The following is a 26,848-nucleotide window of genomic DNA, read 5'->3' on the forward strand; positions in this document are numbered from 1 at the left end:
TTTATCGACGAGCTGCTGGCTGTCACCTGAAAAAAAAATTGACATCATTTCAAATGAAAGATTCTGCCGTCCGAGACATGTCCGCGATTAATCAGCAGAGTGCGCACGGGCATGTAGAATTAACGACAATCTCGACGGCGGAGCAGCAGCTGTTGTTGTGGTGAGCGAGGGCCTGGAATGTGGCGGTCTTATCCGGCTCCGAGGTGGGGGAATCAAGCTGCAGGCTCTACGACTACTACGAGTAGCACTAAAATGGCTAGCGGTGGTTCTCATCAAGTGAAAACGAACCGGCAACAGCCCGCCAAATTAGGCGGCCTGATCAGTCGGATACACGGCGCGATTGCCGACGCGGTGTCGCCACCGAAATTAATTGTCGACAAAAAAACGATCGAAAAATCGTGGAAGCTGATGGACAAAGTCGTCAAACTTTGCCAGCACCCGAAGATGAACTTGAAAAACAGTCCGCCGTTCATCCTCGACATTCTGCCCGACACGTACCAACACTTGAAGTTCATCTACTACAAATACGAGGACCGTTTGCACGTGTTGAACGAGTGCGAGTACTTTCGCATATTCATCGAAAACCTAATGAACAAGTGTAAAAAAACGATCAAACTGTTCAAAGACGGCAAGGAGAAAATGTTCGAGGAGTCGTCGCACTACCGGCGCAACCTGACGAAATTGTCGCTCGTGTTCTCGCACATGCTCGCCGAGTTGAAGGCGATATTTCCGAACGGCGCGTTCGCCGGCGACACGTTCCGCATCACGAAAGGCGACGCGTCAGACTGGTGGAAAAAGTCGTTCGGCGAGAAGTAAGTAGTGTCCCGTGCTTTTAAAACGAAATTCGCCGCCGGCTATGAGGATACAATGGTCAAACCCGATTAATATGGATTTTGTTGGAATGTCTAGATATTTTCGTGTGACATTAATCTTTTTGGGCTGTTTCACTTAAAAAAGTATTTGAATGCATACCTCGGATAGGTCTTAATACGCAGTATCCATTTTACGTTGTAATTAGAGGATAGCCAAAAAAAAGACTAACCAGTTGCACAGTCGTAAGTCTTAAGTCCAAAAGTGGTCTTAAATCTTAAGACTGGTCTTAAGTTGTTGTTAGACTGGTCTTTAAGTCTAAGCCATGACCGTGCAACCAGCCCCTGGGGCCAGTTGCTCAAATGTTGGTCAAAGATAACCAGCGTATAAATACCAAAGTAACAATGGACTTCTAATTGTCACTATGTCAACTATCCACTGGTCAACTCTAACCAACTTTTGAACAACTGGCCCCTGCTGGACATTATTTGCAGTGATTGACTTTAAATCTGGTTTTCTCATAAGCTGGATGAATTATTTTGGTCACAAATGATCCGAATTAAGCGGGTTCTATCACGGGCACTAGAATATGGGCTTCGACCTCGTTGGTGTGTTGAAAATGATTGAATTTACCAAATCTACGATATAAAATCCACCTTGTTCGCCGACGCCATCTTCATTATCCATGATGTATTCATAACGTTTTACCCATGGTCCAATGCGCAGCCCTCATCTATGTACACTATACTGAAAGGCAGGAAACGCTCCTATCTTTGTGATACTTAAATCTACCCCCAAATGATTACTGGCGTCAGTTGTCCACGTATTTGCGGGTAGATTTAAGTATTACGGAGATAGAAGCGTTTCCTGCCTTTCTGTATAGTATAAATAGACAAGGGGCGCCCGTAGCATTATGGGAAAATTCATTATAGAACATGGCGGATGATTGATGTAAGAATAAGATATCTCTGGTGAATTACTAGATATTTATCCATTATCGATCGAGTGCCTGTGGTTCTACTGTGCTTGCATTTGGGAGCATGCCCCTCGACGATCCGTCGATGCTCTATCAATTCCTAGAAACCAATAACGAGGACCGCGCGGTCAGACTGCAGCAACGGAGGATTCCGCTTGTGGCCCTAAGCGAGGATCCACCGGTTGGCGAAGGCATGTTTTCTCTCTGACGTTTCGTTTCAATTTTCGTGATTTCAGGACGATCGTTCCGTGGAAGTTTTTCCGGGTGACGTTGAACGAGACTCACAAGATCAGCTCGCCGTTGGAAGCGATGGCCCTGAAGTCGACAATCGATTTGACGTGCAACGATTATATCTCGTGTTTTGAATTCGACGTTTTCACCAGGTACGTAACGACTTCGTTCATGTGTTGTCGAGGCGATCGGGACATCATTCTTCTCAGATTTTATCAACCCTTTCGGCGCTGACTAACTAATACCCTGGATTCAGTGTCACAGTTCTGAGATGAATTTGACTCGAGAGTTAAAACATCGGAAATGAACAGATTTTAACTCAGAGTTAACTCTAACCTATGAGCGATTATCTCAATGAGATGATTGCTCATAGCTATAACTAACAACTGTGGAACCGGATTCCGAAGTACTGTCGATAATTTGAAAATTTTTAGAAATTTCGTCCCACTGTGTTGTATTACGGGCGCTGCATCTACACCGTGGTGCGGTGTACCATTAGTCGCTAATATTTTACTGTGTTTGACTGATGCTGCCACCTTTCAATATGGATAGAAAAAAAATAATGACTTAAATAACAGCGATACACCGTGGTGTAGTGTACGAGCAAAGTTCATCACCGATTTATACACCGCACTGCGGTGTAGATGCACTGAAATGGTTAAGAATTATCAGTCCCGCGCTCGATTCCATATTCGTGAGTTTAAGAGACGACTCTTGAGTTTAATTCATTTCATGTTCGATGCTTTAACTCTTTGAAAGAGTCCAATTTCAACTCAGAATTTTGGAACCGGGCCGAGGTTGTCCATTATTTCCAAATTCAATGAACGACAATAATAAGAGATCGAGGCAGTTAATGAACGGTAGTAAAGATCAATATGAGTTTGTGTAGGAGGGGTAAAAATCTAAACGAAAGGTAATTAGGACTGCAGTCACCGTTGGCAATCAATAAGGATTCCGCTTGTGGCGAGGGAGGATCCAACTAGGCTACCTACACAGTGGGTTGAATAGCAGGGTTCGTAGCGAGTCTCCAAAGCACTTAAATAAGTGTTTAAAATTTTGTAAGGCATCCCTTTAAAAGCGCTTACTTTCCGTAGAAATTTCAGAAAGTGCTCACGAAGTTTTGTACGGTGTTATTCATTGAGATTAGGACGAGGGCGGCAATATGCTAAAAACGATCGGAAAATTTTCATGTTTACCTTAAAAAAGCTTTGCTTATACTCTATCTTTTTAAAGCTAGGTTCGATAATACATATGAACCTTGTTAATACGATTCCGATAAAGATGAAACCCATTTATTACGATGATTTCCAGCATGATTTCCATCTAATACAACAATATCACTTTTGCACATTAGATTTGCTTCAGGTCCCCTATAGGATACACCAACAATTCTTGGATTTGGCTATTCTTTAGTATTTAATTAGGGCATATTTGAACAGACCCAAAATAGCCCAATTTATGCTCAGCACTTTTGGGGGAAAATACTCAATTGAATATATATTTTTTTACTTCGATTTTCAGTTTCAAAGTCAAACCCCCTGTTTCGTTCCTGGTAGGTGTTGTGGGTTTTTTAGGGACAACAAATCATAATATCAAACAAAATCTACTTAAATAGATAGGCTAACAGGGACAATCTCTATCGTAAGATAAAAAAAATATAGGCTAAAGAATCTTCTGTAATTCCAACCACTAATCACACAACTACATCTGTACTTCGATTTCTGATTTCAATCAACCCCCCTCGTCCTGTTTTGCTTCGGCCGGGTGCGATGGGTTTGTAAGGGACACCGAATCATAACGCATCAAATGAAATCTACCAATTTGATGAATGACAGGCACAAAATTCCTATGTTAAGATCAAATACAAAGAAGCTTAAACGTGACGTGCTCCGCGGAGAGACCCTAGTTATGTTACCGTAAAGCACGTGGCGAAATTTTTATCAACGACGATCATCGAGGCTATAGGCTAGCGAACGTTTCCCTTGGGAAGTTTTTTTAATTCGATTGAAAACTGGATTTGCCTCGTCTGCGAAGAAAGTCCTTTTCAGTCGAGTATTTCTTTGTAGTGTGTCATATTTAATGAGGTTGCACATTAAGTAGTCATGAGCTGGCTTTCTTCTTTCTTTCTTTTTTTCATAATATATAATCTAATCTGGCCCCTTACAACTACTACTGTGTGATAGTCGGTGGCGTCATTTTTCGATTTCATGAAAAAGATTAACTTTCCAACTCCAGTACATTATTACAAACCCCGCACATTACGATAGTGCCCTCGGGCAAGACACTCATCTTCATTGCCTCTATCGCCCGGGAGTGAATGGGTACCGGGTCTGATAGATGACTCCTGAGCGCCTTGTAGCCGCTCCGATGCTACTTCTCCCCAAGGAGAGATGACTGATAGATGGAGTTATAGGCAGGGGGTATTAATACCAAATTTGGAGCGCATTTGAACTGTCTCTGGTTGGGATACCTGCGCTATGTAAATGGCAGTTGTGATTCAACGGCTGGCGGTTTTGCCTTTTATAAAGAACCAGCGCGTAATTTGGACCACCCACTCTCGTCTGTCTGAGGCTGAGAATCGATATTACTAATGGGTAGTCATCCGATTGATTTACGCCCTTTTTTGGTAGTAGGACACGACCACTGTGTCACTCATTACGGGATATAAGCGCGTACTGTTAGAAACGGGGTGTTCCATTTACGCGCTGATCATTGTACGCGGGAAAGACCTTCGACGCTCGGTTCGTTCCAGTGCACTAGGTCGAGCTTTTCTGTATTTTGGGGGGGGTCGAGAAAGCCTCTACTTCAGGAGCCGCGGCGTCACAATGCAGCCCCCTTGAAATTCCAGCATCGGAGAACACTGGCAGCGCCTGTTCTGAAATCCACGCATGTAGTATATGACACACCGATCCAACGAAATTCATAAAACACTTCTCTTGAACGCTCCTTAATATTATTTTTAAAATCTCCGGGTTCGCAGATCGTATTTCCTTGTATCGTATTTCCTTTCTGATAAGCGTTGTTAATTTATAGTCTTGGAGGTAAATATGTCGTAGATTAGATTATAAATTGACGATGGCGACACGCCGGGAGTGTCTCCCGGCGCGCGGAGTTAGTTTTTCCTGTTTCGTCGCCGTCGTTGAAGAAGACGATGAAACCAAAAAACGTCGTCGTTTGCGGAAACAGTTTGAACATTTTTTTTTTCTTTTCTTTTTTTTTTTTATTCGCAATTTTGATGATATAACGCTGGTTGGGATGGTGTCGGGGTTCTTACGGGTTTTTCGAAATAATACTAATTATGATGATAATTCATGTTCTTATGTAGGGTACAACAAATGGGAATTTCTTTTCCAGGCCCTGTCGAAAAGCTATAGAAATTTAATTTTTTTTTCTCCACAGCTATCATGGAAGAGGTATTGAAAATCAGAAATTAGTCTCGAAATAAAGATTTCTCGATTTTTGTTTTTCGTCGATATTTTTAAGGTGATCCGTAGTCTAACAATGGGTCACTTTATGCAGAGTACAAGAGTAATATAGGAGTAACATAGTCAAAAGCGGTTTCGGGTGTAGGCCCTTATGCGTACGGTTATAAAAAAAAGCTTTGGTTTGTTTTTTTTTTCATTTCAATTTAAACCACAAAACGGGTGGGTATATCATTATTATGAATTATCCGTCGATCCGGTTTTGTATTCGTCATAGAATATACGTGGGCATATATATATATATATATATATATATATATATATATATATATGTATATATATATATAAACAAACAGATATCAAAATGCAAAAAAAAACGAAGTGCGAAATTACGGAAAAAAACAGTAAGGTCTCTCAACCTTGGACGGGGTTCTCCCACGTGTTTTGGGTTGTTTTAGAAGTTGGGAATTTTGTCCAGGCCCTGTGGTAAAGCTATGGAAATTGTGTTTTTTTTTTCTCGATGGCTATATGGAAAAGGTACGAAAAGTCAGAAAATGGTCTCAAAATAGGATTTTCCTTCTCTTTCGTATTTTAGGATGCCTAATTATGTCTTAACACGTATTTGATAGCAAACGTGATAAAAATGCTTTGTCGATGGTATTGATAACTGGCACTTGCAGTAGAACTAGTCGCTTAATTCAGATTTTTCAATCTTTTCAATATTTTCGCATAATTCGGATGAAATATTCGGTCCAGTTAACCTTGCATTCATAATTCGGATTTTACTAAATTTCGGAGAAATCTGGGCAGTCCGAATAAAGCATTTACTTCGGTTTTAGGTCGGTGACGTGTAACGGTAGGGGTATGTAGAAAATCTATTATCTGTTGTATGGAAAAAGAAATTCAGAAAAACCCGGAAGAACCCAGCTAGGAGACAGAGAACGATTACGCAAATCATTTAACATTGTACTGACTTTGAGAAATTTTAGTTCTCGAATAACGCTATGGAACTTCGGTTCTTTTTCTTCGCCTAATAAAACACGATCATCTCGACGATCATCAACCGCTAAATTGACTTCATAAATTGAAGAAGTAATTCGCTGATTAGCTCCCTCGGCGGCCGGTGAAGATGTATGACATTTCGGTATGATAATAAGAAAAGGATCGGTTTGAAGTTTGTTTGTTTGGGTAATCCGAATACCGTGTAATGAAGGCCGCGACGAAAAAATCTCGAGGGTCTTCATTATTATCGTCATCCCAGACCGCGTGCCGGAAAAAGCGAGATAAAGATCCTTGACGGTTTGCAATAAAAAACAAAACCGAAAAAACCTAATACCCAGCGGGTTAAATGTATTATTGGCTAAGTTTTATGATCTTGAATTGTTCCGGGGGGATGGGGGGATGATATGCCTAGTCTCATAACAAACTATAACTTTGTCAGAATTTTCATTATTATTACCTCGAACCTGGCCCGCATATGGAGAAGTTTTTTTGCGTCTATGGTCGAACGGGACCAAGCCATCATTACTGGGGCGATCATCGTTGTGTTGACGACTCGCCCAAACGACGACTTTAAGCGGGCTGCAGGCTAGCGTCAAAGCCGCCTCAACAACAACTACGCCGCCTCAACAACAACTATGTGGTGGTCAATCGGTCAATTTATCTATTAGGATTGAAACTAAAACCGGCTAAATTCTGCGGCGCTGACGTAGAATTAGGCTAACACTCAGGCGGACTTGCCGCGCCGCATCAAAAACAACTATCATGTTAGAGATATCGGCGTCATAGCCGCAAACTTCCAAAATTGTCCGAAAATTACACAGGGTACTTGTGGCAGATTGGAAGCTAGCGTGTGGCCCGCTTTAGTCTGGGGATTCACAGATACGTTTTGCACATATCCATGAAAGAGCAAGTCAAAAATACTCGTTACTGTACAAATGATCCACCTAGACCCAAATTTGAATGCTATAGGTGTTTAACGAGCGCAAAAAATAAGCCAAGAATTGATGATGAAAATTATAGCTGTGTTTGGAAATGTTTGTTTGTATCAGGATAAATGAAATTTATCTTATCTATATGTAACCGATATTATGTATATCGGGATGAATCAAAAACTTCCTACATTAGACCTGTATATAGAGGATTGGAAGATACTTGAAAAAACCCCTAATCGCCGCTTTGCCGCTATATTTGATTCTATCGTCGATCGTTTTCTTTTTTCAACGTTTAACCCTGGTATATCGCGTATCGAATGAGCGTCTATTACTAGCGCAAAGTGCAATGAATTATATCATCATTCGTATGAATTTTTTTTATTATGTCAGAACTCGTATTAGTATTAGTGATTATCACTCGCGCGCGTGATGTAAACTTCCTGATATCATTCGGATACATATGCTGGTATTTTCGCGACAAAATTTGATGGAAACGCGGGCACGAAAAGTAACGCGATGTTTTGAAAATGAAACTGAAATAAGGGGTTCGTTAACCGTCGATCTTCCGAGATGTGTTACAGGTTCTTACATTAAAAACGATATCGCGTCCCGTACGCCGTATCCAATAATAATAATAATAATAATTTTATTTTTCCATTTTTGAATTATAATAATCGTACAAAGTAATACAAATACGAAAATTCAAGATGGAGGGAAATGAAAAAGCTGCAAAGTTACGTAGATGAGAATTTCCCATTTTTCCGCTTTTTTAGTCTTTCAGAATGTACGCATTTCCGAACAATGTGGATGCTGTGAGATAAATCGTGGGGCTCACTGTGTCTTTTTTCCTCAAGAAGGGATCGCTTCTTGTAAGACTAAAGCCTGGCGCAAGCCTGGCGCACGCGAGGCGATCATCTTTACCGGCAAACATCTGTTTCATGTGACTCTTCAAGATGGCCGCGCTACTGCCTCCGGTGGTGCCGTATTTGGAAGTATCACATGATTGTCCTGTGCAGTTAGCGCAGTTTGTATAGAGTAAAGGAATACTGGGAACCGAGAGGTCCCTAGTTCGAAACCATCTCCTGCATTGGCTGTCGAGACACGTACATGGACTAAGCTCTGCTAACTTAGGTTGTGAGCCATAACAACCTATAAAAAGGCCCTGGCCATTTCTTATGACCCACTAGTGTTGCACTGTTTGTTACTAGCAGTTGGGACGTAAAACTTCTGAACTCTAAAATGGTAATTATTCGCTCACTCATCGGCTAGTTGATGAGTTGCTTGTCGCTTGGTGTCTCCAGCTGCTGCCCACACAAAAATTATCCGTTGCTCAATATCAAACAAGCGAGTCAAAAGTCAAGTGGCCACCCGGTATAGGTCGTGCATAGATTACAATTATAGCTCGTCGTCGTCATTTTCTCGTTGCAGATTGTTTCAGCCGTGGTCAAATCTATTGCGTAACTGGAATGTACTGGCCGTCACCCATCCCGGATACGTAGCCTTCCTCACGTACGACGAAGTGAAAGCGCGACTTTCCAAATACATCAATAAACCCGGCAGGTAAGTGTAGCGCGTAGATTTTTGCGCAGCTTGGAATAACTCGGGAGTGCGGGTCGGCTGCCCGTGAAAATTCCGCAACATTTATTATTAAAAAAAACAATAACTTTTCAGTCCAAAATAATTTTTTTTTCTTGATATTTTTGCGTTAATTTTAATTTGCGTTAATTTAATATTTCTAATCATTTGCAAAAATTTGGGTTTCTACCATTATTCGAATCGGAAATGATACAATTTTTCTAACTTATGAAAAAAAAAATTCTCCAAGTCTCGAAAATTTCATGTGGAAAAAATTCATGATTCTCGTTGTCTTGCATCAAAAAAATGTCTGCTACAGTAAAAAAATTTAATTTTGAAATTTTCCCGAAAAAATATTTACTCCAAGTAATATAAAAGAAGACCTTAACCGTGAAAATTGACCAAGCCGAGCATTTTCTGTCAATGGCAGGATTTTGAAAAAGGGATTCTCTCAAATTTTTCTAAGAAATTCAAAGAAAGGGCACCATTTTGAGAAAAAAAACGTAAAAATTCCTAGTAGTTTCTGTGCAACGTAGCTGAAATGGTACTAGGTCGCATCTCTTTTAATAAGCCTATCATCTCCAGTGCTCTACTGGTGTAATGCCGTATAAATCAGGGTGGCCTGGGAAAAAAAGTCAGACAATAGTAGAAAAAAAGTTGAAAAGTTGGGGAAATTTGATGAAATTGCTCTCACCAAATTACGCGCGATCAAACTGTTTCCGTCTAGATTTTAAGGGGCGGCTCTAGGAAATTCGGAAGGCAGGGGTCCTGGTGAAATGACTTAGGCATTTTGCAGATATATAACAGGGCAGCATAAGCTTCAGATTCCGAAACCTGGTGTTTGTTATTTTTCCGAGAGGATGAGTGTCAAATTTTCAGGTTTTATCGATCTTTGTCTTGACGAAATGGGCAACTCCAATGGGAAAGGCACGGGTTCGGAACTTAAGTATTTGACTATATGTTAGTTGGTCGCATTCTTAGGCTTCGGATTCCAAAGCCTGGTGTTAGTTATTTTTCGGATGAGTGTCAAATTTACAGGTTTCACCGATCTTCGTCTTGACGAAGGCAGGGGTTCGGAACCCCGAGACCACCCTTTAAATCGGCCCCTGATCTTAAGTATTTGACTATTGGTCGGATTCTTAGCAGATCAAGTCAGGGAAAACAGCGTGCGAAGTCAGAAAATATTCGGGGGGGGGGAGCAATTAGAATATAAGAGGAAACCTGGTAAACACCTTGTTTCTTTCAAACTTGCCCTACGAAAAGAGTCAGACCCTCGGAAAACCGGCCCTGACGTTACGCGCGTTATTGACATTATCATCCGTCGTATCGAGTCGTATTTCATCATCGTCGTCGCGTCGTTCTTCGCGCGCGCCGAGGAGGTTGCCATTGTCGGTTGACTCGCGCGTAGCGTTTCGCCCCCGCGTGCGTGTTGTAATATTTTCTTGGATTAATCTTTTTTGTTCTCATTCCGGTTTCCGACGACGACGGCGTCGATCTCTATCCCTATCCGTATTATCGCGTTACGTTTAACTGGAAAAATGTGGGCGCGAGCGCGTGTGTGAAAATTAGAAAGACATTGCTCGATCATCGGTTTCGAGAATTCAATTGGAAACCCCCGCGACGCGTTAATCGGGAAGTTGACGCACTCTCTCGCCTCCTCACATATCCTGCTTAATTTTTGGCAAAGCGCCATGATTTGAAATGATCGCCGCATAGAAATGATGCTGGTACTTAATAGAAATGTTTTTTTTTTAAAAAGAATTCCGCGATTGTAGTTTGCGATTTTTCTGCTGATACTATTAAGCCGGTAGTTCTCCCACCCCCGTTTTTACCAATCAATAAGCCAATTACAAAGAAGATATTAAAAAAAGCTTACGATTTTTATGCCCAATTTAGTTCTACTGCTTGCCGGTTTGAACATGGTTCCTACAGCCCCTAAAAATCTGGTATTCCTTTTTTTGGGGGGGGAGAAGTACCCTAAAATTCTGTACCTCGGGTCCGTAAAATACCCTGAAAATTCTGGAAATCATGGCTGTTAAAAGAATTTATGATCAATTTTGAATATGATGCTATATGTGAAACATAATCCAAATAGCAGGCTATTAATTCCTTTGAATGGGTTTTAAGTTAGGTGGAGGTATAGCAGATTTTTACAATGGGCCCTTACGATTTAGGTTAACACCCCCTAAAAAGCCCCTAAAATTCTGGAAAGATAAATCTGTACGACGTGTTCTAAATTCAGTTCTTCTGCCCCGAGTTAAGATTGACCAAAAAAAAGACCGATCAACATGATGTTCTAAGTTTTTCGAAAGCTAATAATAATAATAATAATAATAATAATGATATGTGTCTTATATAGAGCTTAATCCAGCCAGGCTGCTCAGAGCGCTTTACATTTTTCGGTATTATTACCCCGGCCAATTTTATACTCTAACATGTATCAGTCATCTCTCCCTGGGGAGAAGTAACACCTAGCTGCTAACAAGCGCTCAGGAGTCCTATCAGGCCAGGTACCCATTTACTCCTGGGTGGAGAGAGGCAATGAGGATAAGTGTCTTGTCCGAGGACACTACGGCAATGTACGGGGTTCGAACCCACAACCTGGCTTCCCAGAGCCGAAAGCTCTAACCGCTCGGCCACACCACTCCACCAAGCTGACAATTTCCATCGGCGTCAAATCGCGGCTCGGGTTATTGAATGATCCGTTCGGGGCACGGGCCAATTTAGAACGGAGTGAAGCCGGTGAAAGCTGATTCTGTGTTGTCATGATATAGCCTATATATACACAATGGAACCTCATTACAACAAACTTTGGAGGGGAGGGGGACCGTGTTGAAATGATATAGCCTGATATAACCGATAAATCGTTTTGTCCGCGGACGTTGTAACGAGGTTCCTTTGTAGAATCCCGCGGTGATTAAACGAGAAAGATGGAAGCGCGAAAAGTTTCCTTCAAGTTAATAGTTAATTGATTCGACGTTTAGACTGTATACATAATGGTCCCTCGTCTTCAGGAATGAAACTTATTGAACCTCATCTTTCTCGTTTTATTAGCGTCGGATTCTCTGTATACGTACGAAGCCCAACATAAGGTCGCGTAAGATCCGACCCGGTTCTCGATTCGTACGGAATGGATCTCTTGCGACCTTGTCACCAGCAGCAGGAGTAGCTGGTGCTGCTGCTGCTGCTGGTGACAGAGTTATACAGAAATCAACAGCACACCGTGCATTTGTGTGTACTTATAATGAATATACAACCTAATAATCAACAACTCTCTCGTGGTCTATTTTATATATATATATATATATATATATATATATATTGTATCTGAATAACGGTGACTGCGCACCAGCCGCCTCCGCCGCCGCGCTGCTGTCGTAATTCGGCCTCGGAGGTCAGTTCATGTTCATTATATCACGCCGAAAATTACGTTCGTGTTTTATGAATTACTATATATATATATATCGTACTTCCTAGGATTTATTACTACACTGTTCTACTACGCGCGTTAAATGTACGGCATGAAATATATGCGATGGTGTTTCAAAAATTTGCGATGTAATTCTTTCTTAGCTCGGTGTCATATGAAGAAGAATTGACATTTTATGTCCAAATAACCACCTTTTTTGCCATATTGCTGTTCTAAGAATGAGAAAAGAAATTTTACCATGAATTACGGTAATTTTCCACTTCATGACAGAACAGTTGCGATTTAGAATTACATTGCAGGGACTACAGCTTAAACCTCTATGAACTTAGTAGGATATAGATATTATATCGATCTCATGGATTTGGCCCCTTTAAAGAGAAATTCGACCACCCTGGTCCCTTTTTAAAAAACCTGGGGAAACCTATGCTTTATGAAAATATATACTGGCTCTCGGGCTTCCGAGTGACCCTTATTCTCATACTGTTTGAGTGTCTGTCTTTCAGCCACCACCGGTACTTAGCTTTGTTAATATTGGATCGATCTTGATGAAACTTGGGTACAATGTTAGTGTAGGGGTCTAGTTGTGTGGTGCAATGATTAGGATTAGGATTAGGATTTTATTTACACTCCAACCATTTCTATGGTACATGGAGGGAGACTTATACAAAGTATACAATATTTAGAAAGTGTGGCCGAGTGTGCCACCTAGCGGCGGAACTAGCCACTATAAACACATGACCTTGAAGATGATCTTAGAACTGAGGAACGGGGTCGAAATTCAAAAAGTTGTCTTGACAAAATTTAGCTATTGGCCCTCGATACAACATATCCAAAGTGCAGTGGGAACTAATGCTGATTATTTTATTCGTTTTGAGCCTGAGCCCGAAAACCGTTGTCGCCTATAGCTTATTTTCCATTGAATGTGTGTCGGACAAAGTCTCGGACATAGACCTGGTTAAAAAGTTTTTGGGTCCGCGCGGTACGTACGTATATAACATACCAACGTAGATCAACGTGGTTCAGCTCTTGAAAATTTTTCTGAATGAAATCACAATTTACTATTCACACGCGAAAAGCCTGCGGAATATTTTTCTGGCACGTTGGTGCGTCCTATATGATAACCTCTGCACACCATCTCCCTTCTTATCGGCGCTCGTTAAGGGTGAACTTACCTGGAAATGATAGGGAAAAGTAGGAGAAATTTCTGTTCTTAAAAAAACTTTGCGGAATAGTCAGGGAATTTTGTAAAAACTGAAAAGCTAAAAATCAGGGGAATTTATTGAGATCGCTAGATGGCGTAAAAAATCAAACAGTTTCCATCTATGTATTTGACTGTGTTAATTCAGTGGACTCTTCATGGATCTATTCAGCGAAAACAACGTGTATGTCAGGGGGAAAACAAGCCGAATAATAGCGGCCATACTGATGAAGGTTACTCTTTTTGATCCACATATTTTTGTTGCTTATTCCGATTACTGAAAATCCTATCGATCTTAATTTAATCAAAATGCTCTCTCCTGGTTTTTTTGCAGCTACGTTTTCCGATTGAGTTGTACGCGTTTAGGACAATGGGCGATCGGCTACGTGACGACGGACGGACAAATTTTGCAGACGATTCCTCAGAACAAGTCGTTATGTCAGGCGCTGTTAGACGGACAACGAGAAGGGTTGTGAGTATTTTAGATTTATTTGCCGGGGCTCGGCCGGCGTGTATTATAGATACGTGTTTTTTGCCCAGATGGGGGGGGGGGCTGTGCCTCTTTGGCCCGATGAAAAATGTTGGACCAGGCCCGTGCCAAATTTGAGCATAGGCGTGATTGTTGCTTGTGAATTGCAGAGTTGCCACTTCTCCGGAATTCCGGATTTTTAAAAAATCCAATTTCATTTCCGGATTTTCGGGAGAAGTCAAATAACCACAAAAGAAAACAGCGCGAAAAAAATAAAATCAATTCGGGATTGGACCCTAAACATCAAAACGTAACGGCTCCGTAGAGGGTTCGAAAAAGCCGTATTGTGCTGCCACGTAGTGGCAACAACCCCGCAGTACACGATTAAACCAAGATGACGCGACGATCGAATTCGACTGACGCTTCGTTTGTTTTTGGCTCTGATTTATATATGAGGTGTATTTGACGGAACCAATCGCTATTTGAAAAAATGATCTATACACATTGTTGTTATTGACATATCTTGGAGTTAGTGAGTGTATAACCTTTGAGAAAATGCTTACTGAAAGTTTGAAGCGACAGATTTTCATTGGATTTTAATTGACAGACGTGAAAATTGATACACACTTCCGGTAATGAAAGTGAGGCCTATAACGCGTATTGCGCCAGAACGCATCTCCTGGCGTTCTAATTTCAAAAATTTTTCTGGGGGAGGGCCCCGAGACCCCCCCACTTATTTTCCGGATTTTTAGCTTCACATAAGTGGCGCTGGAATTGTAACCGGTTCCGGAAATGGCTCGCTTCGGTTTGTTTAAGCATTGTTTAGTATCGAGTGAGTGGTTTGTGTGTGAACGCGCTCTCTAATTAGGCACGGGCCGAATTTGGCTCGGACCTGATCCGTGCCAAATCGTCTCTGTGCGATCACGACTATTAGATATGGTCATCTATATGGTTAACGTGTATTTCTCAATGACCGGCACAGTAATATGGTACTGTGTACCGTGGAAATGGAGGATTCCTCTTTTGGCAAGTGACCATCTTCCAGCTGCACTTAAGTTACTCAAGCTATCTAGCTGTGCGACATTCCATTTCTCCTACTTTTGGATTCAGATCCGATTAACTTATGTCTAAAACCTTTAAAATGCCAAATTATCCTAATCATCAGAATGCTTGGCTTCATTGGCTGGGAGCTTAGTCGAGGCTCAAGTCCAAAAGTGGTCTCAAATCTTAAGTTGTTGTCTTAAGTTGTTGTCTTAAGTTGTTGTCTTAAGTTGTTGTCTTAAGTTGGCTATAGAACTAAGTTGGTCTTAGACTGTGCAACCAGCCCCTGACCCCTTATTTATAATTTCCAATATGGGTACCAAAATATGTTCGAAATGAACTTCTCGATGAGCATTTCGAAGAATTCCAACCAATTAATGAATTGTAATTGCCATGTCCATTGGCTTAGCGTTCAGCTCGGTGGCTCGGCTTTCGTACCTTACACACCATCCAAATCTTAAATCAAGCCATTGTAGCTGCTTACAGTTCCTGATTTTCAGTATTCGTTGCTATTTTATAACGAGAAAAACAAATTCGTTATGTTCAGTGCACACAGAAATATGAAAGATGTTACTGAGGGTCTTACTGTTGATTACGGATTAATTTGAACGTTTTCTTTTATATTTCGATGAAACGTTGCTGAAAATAATTCGTTAGTCATAGCCCTCGCTCAGCCGTGATTATCATTAAAATCTCGTTCATGGCTTACCATAAATCGCATCTTTTGAATTGCTGCCCCTGCCGTCGAAAGCTAATCTTAGTCTTGATCTATATCATTCGTAAACCACACGCGTGAAGACAGAGCTGGTCTTTTCATGGTTTCCGAGAATGTAACCTTAACTCGCCTTTATCAACTGACGCTAGTTTCGCCGCTGTGGCGTTCAGTTTTGTTTGCCTATGGAGAAGGTGAGAAGTTCAATTCCGTGAAAGATCGAGATTATTCCGCCACTAACAAGGATACTTGCCAACGGTCGGGGGCGTTCGTTCAGAACACTCGTAGTCTGACGAATTGCCAAAGATGACGGGGGTCGTGGCTCCTACTTAATAGAGCTGATTTTTAAAAATCTTAAAATAGGGATTGACCCTGTTATTTATTTGGTTGGTAAATTTCGTTTCATTTTTGTTCGTATCGAGTGTCCCTTACAGACCCACCACACCTGCTGGGAGCGAAACAGTGGGTTTGATTTTGAAATCGGAAATCGAAGTACATATTATAGTTGTGTGATCGGAGGTCGAATTTACAAAATGTTTTGTTTTTAGATCGAAGAACGTAATTGTTAAATTCGGTTAATTCCACACTTATAAGAAAGATTATTACAATACTCTTTTTAGGGCTCATTTAACTCCAGGTAAATATCTAGTTAATTATTAAGTAGACCGTTATATTCGATGTCGAATCACTGTCCACTGTGGAGAACACCGAAATCTGTGTATACAGTAGATGCCGGTTGCCTCAGATTTCGCGAGACCAATTAATTGTGCTAGGTATGCGAATACCTGGCAGTTGGGAAGCGCCATAACAGCTGCAGCCACGTCCCAACATTTTTGCCGACAGTCTTTGTCAGTATCGGCGTGCTATAGAGTCTACCGTATATATTTTTTCGAATACACGAGTTCTTCGCGAGATATACAATACGAACTTGACGTGAAAACTACCTTGAGATGGAACGTAATATCATCTACTTTCTACGCATCTACTTTCAGCTATTTGAACCCAGACGGCCGAGCGATCAATCCCGATTTGAGCAACCTCGTCTATGACGTGCCTGAGGATCACATCCGCGTCACGCAAGAACAATACGAGCTCTACTGCGAGATGGGCTCGACGTTTCAGCTGTGCAAAATCTGCGCCGAAAACGACAAGGACATTCGCATCGAACCGTGCGGACATTTACTGTGTACGCCGTGTTTGACCAGCTGGCAGGTAAACATCCGCTTCTGACATCCCCTGTCTTATGAATTGATAAATGTTTGGGAATTAACTGATGAGATAGGGAATGATTTTATAGCAAATAAAAAGAAGCGATGCTTCTGTCGAACCTGGGTTTGGGAGGACATCGTAGGGTCGCAATACATGTGTTTTAGCAAGGCCAACACAAAATTAGTTTCTTCATATGTTCAGTTCATCTTGCGTAAATCCTTTATCATCTGCACTGTTTACTGGGTCCAGGGATTGGTTCAAGCTGAGCATAAGACAGATAATGACCAGCAATTCAGAATATTTCAACTTCATAGTCAACTGGATAATCGGGTCAACTTTTGAATGAGTGGTCCCGTATCGAAAAGTGTGTAAAGATTAAATCGGGCGATTGAAGTTGAAAGTTCGAAAATCTCGGACACGTTTATATTACACGACGTGTACTACATGTGTATCATATCTTTGTAGGACTCTGAAGGTGTCGGCTGTCCCTTTTGTCGCGCGGAGATAAAAGGCACCGAACAGGTGATCGTCGACCCGTTCGATCCGACGCGAATGCATGCGCGCGACAGCGAGGTCGGACAACGGCACATGAGAGATCAACAAGACTTCGACGACGACGACCCGTTCGAGGTACGCATTTACATAAACCTCGTGTAACTTATAAAAACACCTCGCACATCCTCACTTGGCAGGCGTTTGCGCCTGATGGCATCGAGACTCCGCCACTACACAAAACCCTGCCTGATAGTCCTGGGTAATTGGGGAATAATTCTGGGGCAGGTCGCGGAAAATTTGAAGGCCGCGGATCCAGAAGAAATGAGAAAGCATTTTTCGGATAGAGCAGCCATGTCAGCGGCCACTAGCGGGATCAAATTTGTCAAATTTGCAGGCTTCAACTGTCTCTTGATGAAAAGGGCAGCCTCAGTGGGAAGGTAGGGGTCCAGACCCCCGAGAACGCCCCGTGATTCCGCCCCTGTATATACCTGCGCACGTACAATGCCAATCAGGTTACCTGTGACGCTTGGGCAGATTCACGAATGGCTATGAATAGAATAACCCGAGTTACAATAGAATGTGATTTCTGCGCTTCAAGTATGTAGCTGCGCGCTGGGCCTTGTTACACAGGAATTTGTGACATGGCCAAGTCGCATGAAGCTGGTTCGAATCCTTGCCGAGGGCGGATGCACCCCCAAGTGATTCAAATCTGCGGATCCACGAGGGTCTTGCGAGATTCGTAATTTTAATTGCCTCTCATATGTAAGGGTATTTTATCAAATAACGGGCACAATTTTGTTGGATAAAAAATCGAAAAAAGACCCTCTGCCAAAAAGGCATTATTTTGAAAAATGGGCATTTTTTATCTCACGGATATTGTTTTGGCCAAAATCATTGAATGTTAGAATTTGAAATCCAAATAACGCACGTAAATGTGGGTTCATTTGATCTTGGGTTGATAAGAATATTCCAGTATGCAGTCGATCCATCTAGAAATACAGTATTCCACTTGCCACGTAAATGTGGGTTCATTTGATCTTGGGCTGATAAGAATATTCCAGTATGCAGTCGATCCATCTAGAAATACAGTCTATTCCACTTGCCAGTCTATATCACATATTCCAGACAAAATGTTTGAAATTTTCCTATTCCAATTCATATATGATTGACTGCCCTGAAATTTGCAAGCCTCTGAGAAAATATATATCGGTCAGGCGAGATCAAAGCAAGCGGAGTCTTGCCTCTTGGCCCCTGAAATTCTAGGCCCTTCAAGCCGAAATAAGTTCACTTCAAATTTGCAATACTTATCACTCGGGCCAGTTGCTCAAAAGTTGGTGAGAGTTAACCAGTGGATAGTTGATGTAGTGACATTCGAAAGTTCATAGTTACTACAGTATTTATCCGCTGGTTATCTTTAACAAACTTCTGAGCAACCAGCCCAAAACTATGTGTAACTTGCACCATCGTAGAATAACCACACTTGGATTTGGTGGATGGATAATTTCTATATATATATATATATATATAGAACGCATTATATACATATCTAAAAGTTGAAAAACAAACTGAAAAGTTTCATTTTGGTTTTTGACTCTGGATCCTCGAGGAATTTGGTTTTTCAAACTTTCAGATTTGTATATAGTGGGTTTTACGTAGCCGACTTATATATTTTAGTGGGTTCTATATATACATGTAGGCCTATAACGAGTGGAACCCGTTTAATCTGGATCGGTTGAATCCAAATTTTTACCAAATCTCAATAGTATTTATCGTCCATCCATACACGTAAATGTATTTAAAATGTAATGTTCGATGCGGATTTCTTTTAAACTGTGGATGGACTTTGTCGTTCCCAAATGATCCGAAATTAAGCGGGTAATGCTGTATAATATATATATATATATATATATATATATAACTCACGAAATAGTGATGCGAGTTCTTGCGAATCAAACGCGATCGCTGCCTGTGAACGCCAAGCGTCTTTTCTCTGATCTACCAGTGTGTGTGTGTGTTTTTCAGGAGCACGGTCAGTGGGTTTCGTCTGGTATTGGGTTACATCAACTCGCTCTCAGTGAAAAGGTGAGCATCGCGCGTTCTTAACCTGTGCCTCACGCGTCGGGGTTCGTCGTTGCTGTAACCCTCTGCTGCGTCGTTCATCTCCCTCAGTCCTTTTAACAGAGTTCGTAGAGTGAGTTTCTAAATCCTTTCAGTGCGGTGTATAAATCGGTAATTGACTTTGCTAGTACACCGCACGGCGGTGTATTGATGTAATTGGTAAAAGTTTTTACCTCCAATGAAAGATGGCAGCACCTGTCAAACACAGTTAGATATAAGTAACTAATGATACACTGCTCTGCGGCGTAGACACATTATAGTGGATGCCTGTTAGTCGATGCACTGGAACGGAATTTTTCAAAAATTTTCACATTATCTCCCGCACTTTAGGGCATTAATTAGTCATCCCTTTCAGTGCTGACTTATTGATATCCGAAAGTGCTGGAGATGATTTGAAAATTCAAAAAAATTCCACCGTCTACACTGTGGTACAGTGTATCGTAAGTGACTAAAATTTCACTATGTTTGACAGGTGCTGCCATCTTTCAATAGAGATAGAAAACTAATTACTAATAACATGAATACAGCACGATGCGGTGTACCAGCAAGATCTATCACCTATTTATACACGGCACTGCGATGTAGATGTAGATGCACCGAAAGGGTTAAAAGTTCTTATCTTAAACCTCAGCCTTACCACTACGAACCCTGTTGATAAGGTTTCCTTTCCCACATATTTGACATTGGAAATCATTCTTATCATCGCTATCATCATTGACTTCATCACTCGCGGGAAAATAGTTTTACTCTGCATATCGATTCATATTTGCACTATTTTTCATACGCAATGAAAGCTAAAATCTTCGAATTGTCGTTTTTCTTATGATTACTGAAACGGGCGGGGTCAGTTGACACATAATTATATACGGAGATTGATTGAATTTTTTTAACCCATTAGGACTCAGGAATTTCATTTATATAGCATCTATTACAGATGATCATCAACTGCGGGTTCTGCTCATTAAACCTGGAATACTCAGTCTATCAATCATGTTAACTGAGTACTCCTGTAAGACCGATTCTGGTGACAGCTGTCATGTCCCCTTTCGGATGAGACTGGCGACAGATTTTGAATTACGTCGTATAACTGTGGATTGTTGCATTCGTATTAATTTTTTTTGTTTTTCTGTTTGTTTTTCAGACGGCCGTGTCGCGTTCTCCGTTCGCGTCCCCGGGCATATCGCCGACGACAACTCGACGTGATCCACCGCCGCCTGTGCCGCCTCGTCGCGGTTCACCTTCGTCATCTCCTCACACGTCGCCCAGACTACCCAGGTACGTACGGTTCAATTTTGTAGTTGACTGTAATGTTTATTTTCGATTTGACTTGAGAGCACATCAGGTGGCCTAGCTCGGTCAGTTGTGATAGTACATACCTGATAGATGTCTTATTAGGACCAGAAAGGACTTGTAGTTGACCTAAAACATTGATTTTAATCCATTTTAAACTCTATTGACGGATATCCAAAAAGTCTTCATTGAAAGGGGTTGAGAAGAGAAAAGTGACTCCATTATTTGATAGTTTTACAATGTTTCCATGCCTATATACCAAACTTCAGTTGGCAGGCATAGAAACATATTGTTTAACTTTCAAATCATGGAGTCACTTTTCGTCATTCAAACCATTTTGATGCAGAGTTTTTTGCAATCCTTCAGTACAGTGAAGAATGGATTAGAAAGCGATGTTTAAGGTCAACTGCCGGCCCATTCTGGTCTTATTAAGACAAAAAATGACTGAGCTAGGCCACCTGATAGCCCTCAAGTCAAGTTGAAATAGACGCATAGTCCATTTATTGATATTAGAATAGGGATCGTCCGCGTTATTTATTTGATCCATAGATTTCGTTTGATTTGTTTTGATTTGGTGTCCCTTATGAACCCCCCCACACCTGCTGGGAGCGAAACAGGGGTTTGACTTTCGAAATCAAAGTACATTGAAATTGAAATATCGAAATATATTGATTGTTCCTCGTATAATTATACAATGAGCACAGATGATAATTTCCATTAATACAGTATAGTACAGTACAGTATGAAAACAAAAAACAAAGCAGCTTTAATGTTAGTACATTTTCATACGATGTTTGCATGTTGAATGGAAAAGGACTGTTTAAAGATGAGTTTTTTTCTAGTAAAGATAGTTTAAAGGCATCACACTCAAGAATAAAAGCAAATTCATCACCGATACGATTACTGTCGCATTGATCACATTTCCTTATAGTATTGATATTTCGACCAGTTTCTATTGGTAGGTTGTGAACAGGCTTTTAAATTGACAAATAGTAGTTAGTTGTCGAATCGGTAGAAAGAAAAGTAACGTTCTTGCCCCCAATCCGATTTAAGCAATCGGTATGTTGAGCTTTTGGGAGAAGAACTTATGTCTGCATGCCACTTTTGTATAAACTGATCTCGCAAAGGTTGCTGAGAAAGTCAACAATTGAAAAATTTTGGCTAATCCATAAATCGGCAAGCCCGCAGTTTTCTAAAATTGTTTTAACAAACGATTTTTCAAACTTGATTTCTTTTACTTTATACTAATTTACATTGAGAAACGTCCTGTTTCACCATAAACCATGACATTAGGAGTTGACTTTTTCAGCCTACTTACAGAAAAGGAGATCGTTCTATACATTGCAAATTTTCATATCCCCAGACTTCTGATTCAAGTGTTAATTAATGTTGGTACAGTCTTCCAATCGAAGAACTGGAATGCAATGTCTAAGTCTAACAATTGTTCCTTTACTTTTTTTGATTCAAAGAAAAGGCTTTTCTTAGCATGCACTTTTTCTACATTTCGTGAATGAGCCATTATAATTAAAGATAACCCCAAGGTACCCAAAATCTTAGACCACTTCAATTTGGTTACCGTCTATGAAAAAGGTAGGCTGACGCCGTGCTCATCTTTTTTCAAACACCATTTTGTCTTTTCAACATTGATGAATGATTTCCATAGCTTGTGATATTTTGAAGCAGAGTTGAGCAAACGCTGCAGGTTATCGACGCTATCAGCCAGTAAAATAGCGTCATCAGCGTACAATAGGACTAATAACTTCAGCTACATATTGGCGTTGCCATCTACTAAATCAATACTTTGGCATCCGTCTAGATACAAATAATCTTCAAGTTATAGATTGTTATATATGGCAAAGAGCACTGGAGATAATTTTTCACCTGGACGTTGTCCAGTGTTGCTGTCAAAGTATTCTGAATTTAGCCCATTGGCCTTTACTACTGACTTAATATGAGAATATATATTCTTAATCACTTGGAGTACATTACCAGTTACACCCGTTGAAATTAATGTATGCCATGGTGCTCTTCTCGGTATTGTATCAAAGGCCTTTGTATAATCGATGAAGGCACAATGCAGCTTCTTTTACGGCTGAGAAAGTAATTATGTTCTCTCTCCGCGTTTGATTTAGCTATTCTACCATCAATGCAGACAATTTAGTACTTAAGGGCCCTACTTTGCTTATATTCAGACGGGTGTTGCCACCAACTCCACCATCCGACGAAGAATGCCCGTCGCCTCCTCAGGTACCAGAGAGAATCAATCGTTTAGAAGGTGGTAAGTGATTTTAAATTCAATTCGAGCGCTCGGAAATTCCGGTTAGCGACTAACGGCGTCAAATCTAATCGTCGTCGTCTTGTTGCATATTTCCTTTTTTTTCAGATTTGACGCCGACGACCTCGTCGTATTCGTTGAACGGCGTCGAGGTGAAATACAACGCCGCGTCGAACAGTCTGATCGACTTCGACACCGACGACAGTTCGGGCGGCAGCGCCAAGTCGGACACGCCGGTCGCGGCGCCGCGTCACCGCGTGCCGAGCGACTACGATTTTCCGCCGCCATTGCCGCAACAACGACCAAAGTCGAGCATGACACCGACGAGCAGCCTGAATAATCTAGTTTGTCCCGAACCAAAACCAAGGTACAGTATGAACGATCATATACTATATTTCATCATATAGATAATAATAGAGCTCTAAGATGATCTCATAACTGAGTAACAGGGTCGAAATTCAAAAAGTCATCTTTTATCATTTAGCTATTGGCCCTTGATATCCAAAATGCACTGGGAACTAATGCACAAGCATTTCGGAGTTTCTGAGTCACCTACAGCTTTTCTCAGTGATGTTGCCACTGACAAAGTTGAAAAATAGAAAACAAACTTTGTAGCTAAGGCCATACCAAAATAATGGTCTGTTTGCCATAACCCGACCGACCCGATTTCAAAGGTACTGAGTAAAACTTTTTTGGGGGGATTCATTGAAATGAATTTTATTTTTGATATTGTTTCCATATAAAAAAAGGTGATAAATTTGTTTTTTGGCCCTAAAATTTTGCAAAAAAATATTTCTACCTACCTACCGTCTCATCCTGAAAAGTTGTGTCGGTGTTACGGCAAACAGATAATTACTTTGGGATGGCCTAATTAAACGTTTACCATAACATTGGTAGACTCTTAAGAATGGTTTCGTCATAATTTTCGATTTCGTTTTCAGATTAAGACCTGATATGATGCAGCAGACGCCATCGCCACGCGGGCTGAAAGAAATGACGAACAAGGAGAACGTCGTCGTCGTCACGTCGGACGGAATATCGCAGGCGTACATCGACGAACTCGTCGCCGACGGTCACGACAGACGCGCGGCGATCCGAGCGTTGACAATCGCGCAGAACAACCTGAAAATGGCCCGAGACATTCTACGCGAGTTCGTGCCGCGTAGCTAATAATCGGTTGTACGATATTATATATATATATATATATATATATATATATATATAAATATATATATAAACGTATGTAATAGATTATATACAGTATACCGGCGCGTCGTTTCGAGCGCCATGAAAATCGCTCCAGATGACTCGACGATGATATACAGAGCTGTCGGCTGGTCTTGATTTTCGGTATTCGTTACTATTTCGTAACGAGATATGCTGAATTTGATTTTTGTTTTTTAGACGCGTATACGGAAATATGAAATATACGTTACTGAGCGTCTCAACGTTGATTACTGATTAATTCAGAACTTTTATTTCGATGAAATGTTAATGAAAAAAGTAATTCGATTCATTACCGATAGCACTTCTGTGAGGTTGGCAGCCCTGCAGGATCGGAAAAGTATTTGGACAGACGCGCGAGTGAAACGGTTATCTCCGATTGGTCCGACTGGAGCGGAGCCTACTGTATATATATATATATATATATATATATATATATATATATATATATATATATATATATATATATATATACATATATATATATATATATATATATATATATATATATATATATATATATATATATATATATATATATCTATGATCTTTATTAATTTACCCGTCTTTATTAGGTATCATTTTAATCGAGTATAAGTAGCGTACTGTAGCGAAAGGATGGAAAAAGATTCTCGTCGTGGCCCGAACCCGAAGCCAGGCTAGGGGTCGTCCTGAAGTGACTTATCTTAGTTTTAGTAACCGGCTGACCAGTAGCGCAGCCGCCGCTTAAGTCTGAAAGTGGTCTAAAATCTTTAAGACTGGTCTTAAGTTGTTAGATTCACTATAGGACTGAAATGGTCCTAGACTGGGCTTAGGTCTAAGCCGTGACTGTGGAACTGACCCCAGACTGATGAGAACATCAGAGTATGCTCAAAATCAGATTGATTTCTAGTTCATTTTCAATTGAAATGCAATTTTAGACGTGGAATTGTGGTGAAAACTACTACTGAATGGTAGATACCGAGGTAGTCAGGTCTGAGTAACAATGTTTACAAAAGTTGTAGACTGTTAGGATCTGTACTTTTTCATGATTCATCTAGTTGTTGATATTGATAAAGCGTATGACTCAAGAAAAAAAACAAGACGTTTCATTTGTCACAAACGCATGCGCTGTTTCGTTGATTCCTGGCTTCGGTCTGGCTGCTGTTCGGTTTTGGCACTAGGCGAGAGAACCGAATCTTTTTCGTCGTCTCGAAGAACCGGTTGGAAGGATTTCTCATTCGACCGTACGTTGTTAGATGGCAATACGTAGATAAGCTCAAAAATAAAAAAATGCACTACGAAACGAAGAATTTATCTCTAAATTATTGCCTTACTGCTATAAATAATAGCGTCCTCTGTTATTATGATTATTATTATTATTATTAGGTCTATCATTATTATCAATGATATTAATATGATTATTATTATTATACACTATGACTGTGATGCTGCCCTCTGTGTCTATATCGTTGTGCGTAGTTCGTCTGTCTGGCCGCATTGCGCGCGGCGCGGCGATGGAACAGTATTTCGTCGCAACGACGCGAACGAGAATTCTAATCGAGACACATGTGATTATACCTGTACATATATTACTCCTAGAATTTTCTCCCGTACGTCGGTAAACCGTTATTAAGACTAGGGGGTGATATCGCACGTGATGATACGAACGCAAGTATAACTCACGCGCAAAAAGAAAAACTTGCGGTGCAGATATTCATCATTATTACGATTATTAATATTATTGTATTGTTTTATTTTTTCAAGGTGCTTAACTTACTTTTAATCTCGTGAGGAGTGAGAGTGCGCACGCACTCACTCTGAGGAGATTATTCGGAAGTATCTCTCGATTCGGGTATCGTTTTTTTCTTCGCGCGCGCGACGGTTTGATGATAAATCATTCCGAGGACTAATACCGAGTTATGTATTTTAACGCGAAGTATTCTAACTGAAAAAAAAAAGGAAAAACATGTGTTGTTCGAAAATTCACTCGTCGATATTGTCGAGTATATAATCGCCTCTCTGAGTTAGTAACGCAAATGACTGAGTTGTCTCTCTCTCTCTCGGGAAGTTCGATTTCATGTTTTCGATCGGCTTTCTAATACCGAGACGTTTTCATATAAAGCAACTGGTACGAAAGCAACGCGGATCGAATCGTTTATTTATGTCTTAGCACAACGCGCATAACAATGATTTGCCTACGTCTTTTATTTAATCAAAGACCAAATCGCCGCGACGCTTCGATTCGATTTGCAAGATGGCGTCGTCGACAGTAGTGATCGTCGATAGATCAATAAAACAAAATGCTGCTTTTTCAATCGCAGATAATTCAGGTTTAGGGTCTAGATGGTTTGGTCAATTATTAAAGGTAATTCTTACTATGTGATAGTAATCAACAGCGCACAAAGTGATCGGATACGAGTTGCTTGAGTAAAAACGTCTGTAATCTGGCTATCAACC

General features: G+C 40.8%; 1 protein-coding gene across 2 annotated transcripts; it reads left to right on the top strand.

Annotated features, from left to right (window-relative positions):
- Positions 1-24,355, top strand: LOC141906875 (E3 ubiquitin-protein ligase CBL-B-like). 2 transcript variants are annotated; one of them, XM_074796323.1, is made up of 12 exons: positions 1-812; positions 2,023-2,169; positions 8,802-8,933; positions 13,911-14,048; positions 16,791-17,010; positions 17,473-17,637; positions 19,525-19,584; positions 20,762-20,895; positions 21,637-21,681; positions 23,103-23,188; positions 23,294-23,552; positions 24,127-24,355. In XM_074796323.1, exons 1-12 carry the CDS (start codon positions 178-180, stop codon positions 24,353-24,355), a joined length of 2,250 nt encoding a protein of 749 aa, XP_074652424.1. In that variant the 5' UTR covers positions 1-177. The 2 variants fall into 2 exon arrangements, with proteins under 2 accessions (XP_074652424.1, XP_074652425.1); XM_074796324.1 differs by lacking the exon at positions 21,637-21,681.
- Positions 24,356-26,848: the final 2,493 nt, after the last annotated feature.

The sequence above is a fragment of the Tubulanus polymorphus genome, chromosome 6 (assembly GCF_964204645.1).
Source record: "Tubulanus polymorphus chromosome 6, tnTubPoly1.2, whole genome shotgun sequence".
Lineage (NCBI taxonomy): Eukaryota > Metazoa > Nemertea > Palaeonemertea > Tubulaniformes > Tubulanidae > Tubulanus > Tubulanus polymorphus.

Coding starts and splice junctions, on each gene's coding strand:
- LOC141906875 (XM_074796323.1), top strand. CDS start 178: ATGTGGCGGTCTTATCCGGCTCCGAGGTGGGGGAATCAAGCTGCAGGC. Junction 20,896..21,636: donor ACGTCGCCCAGACTACCCAG/GTACGTACGGTT, acceptor CCATTAATACAG/TATAGTACAGTACAGTATGA. Junction 23,553..24,126: donor TGTCCCGAACCAAAACCAAG/GTACAGTATGAA, acceptor TTTCGTTTTCAG/ATTAAGACCTGATATGATGC.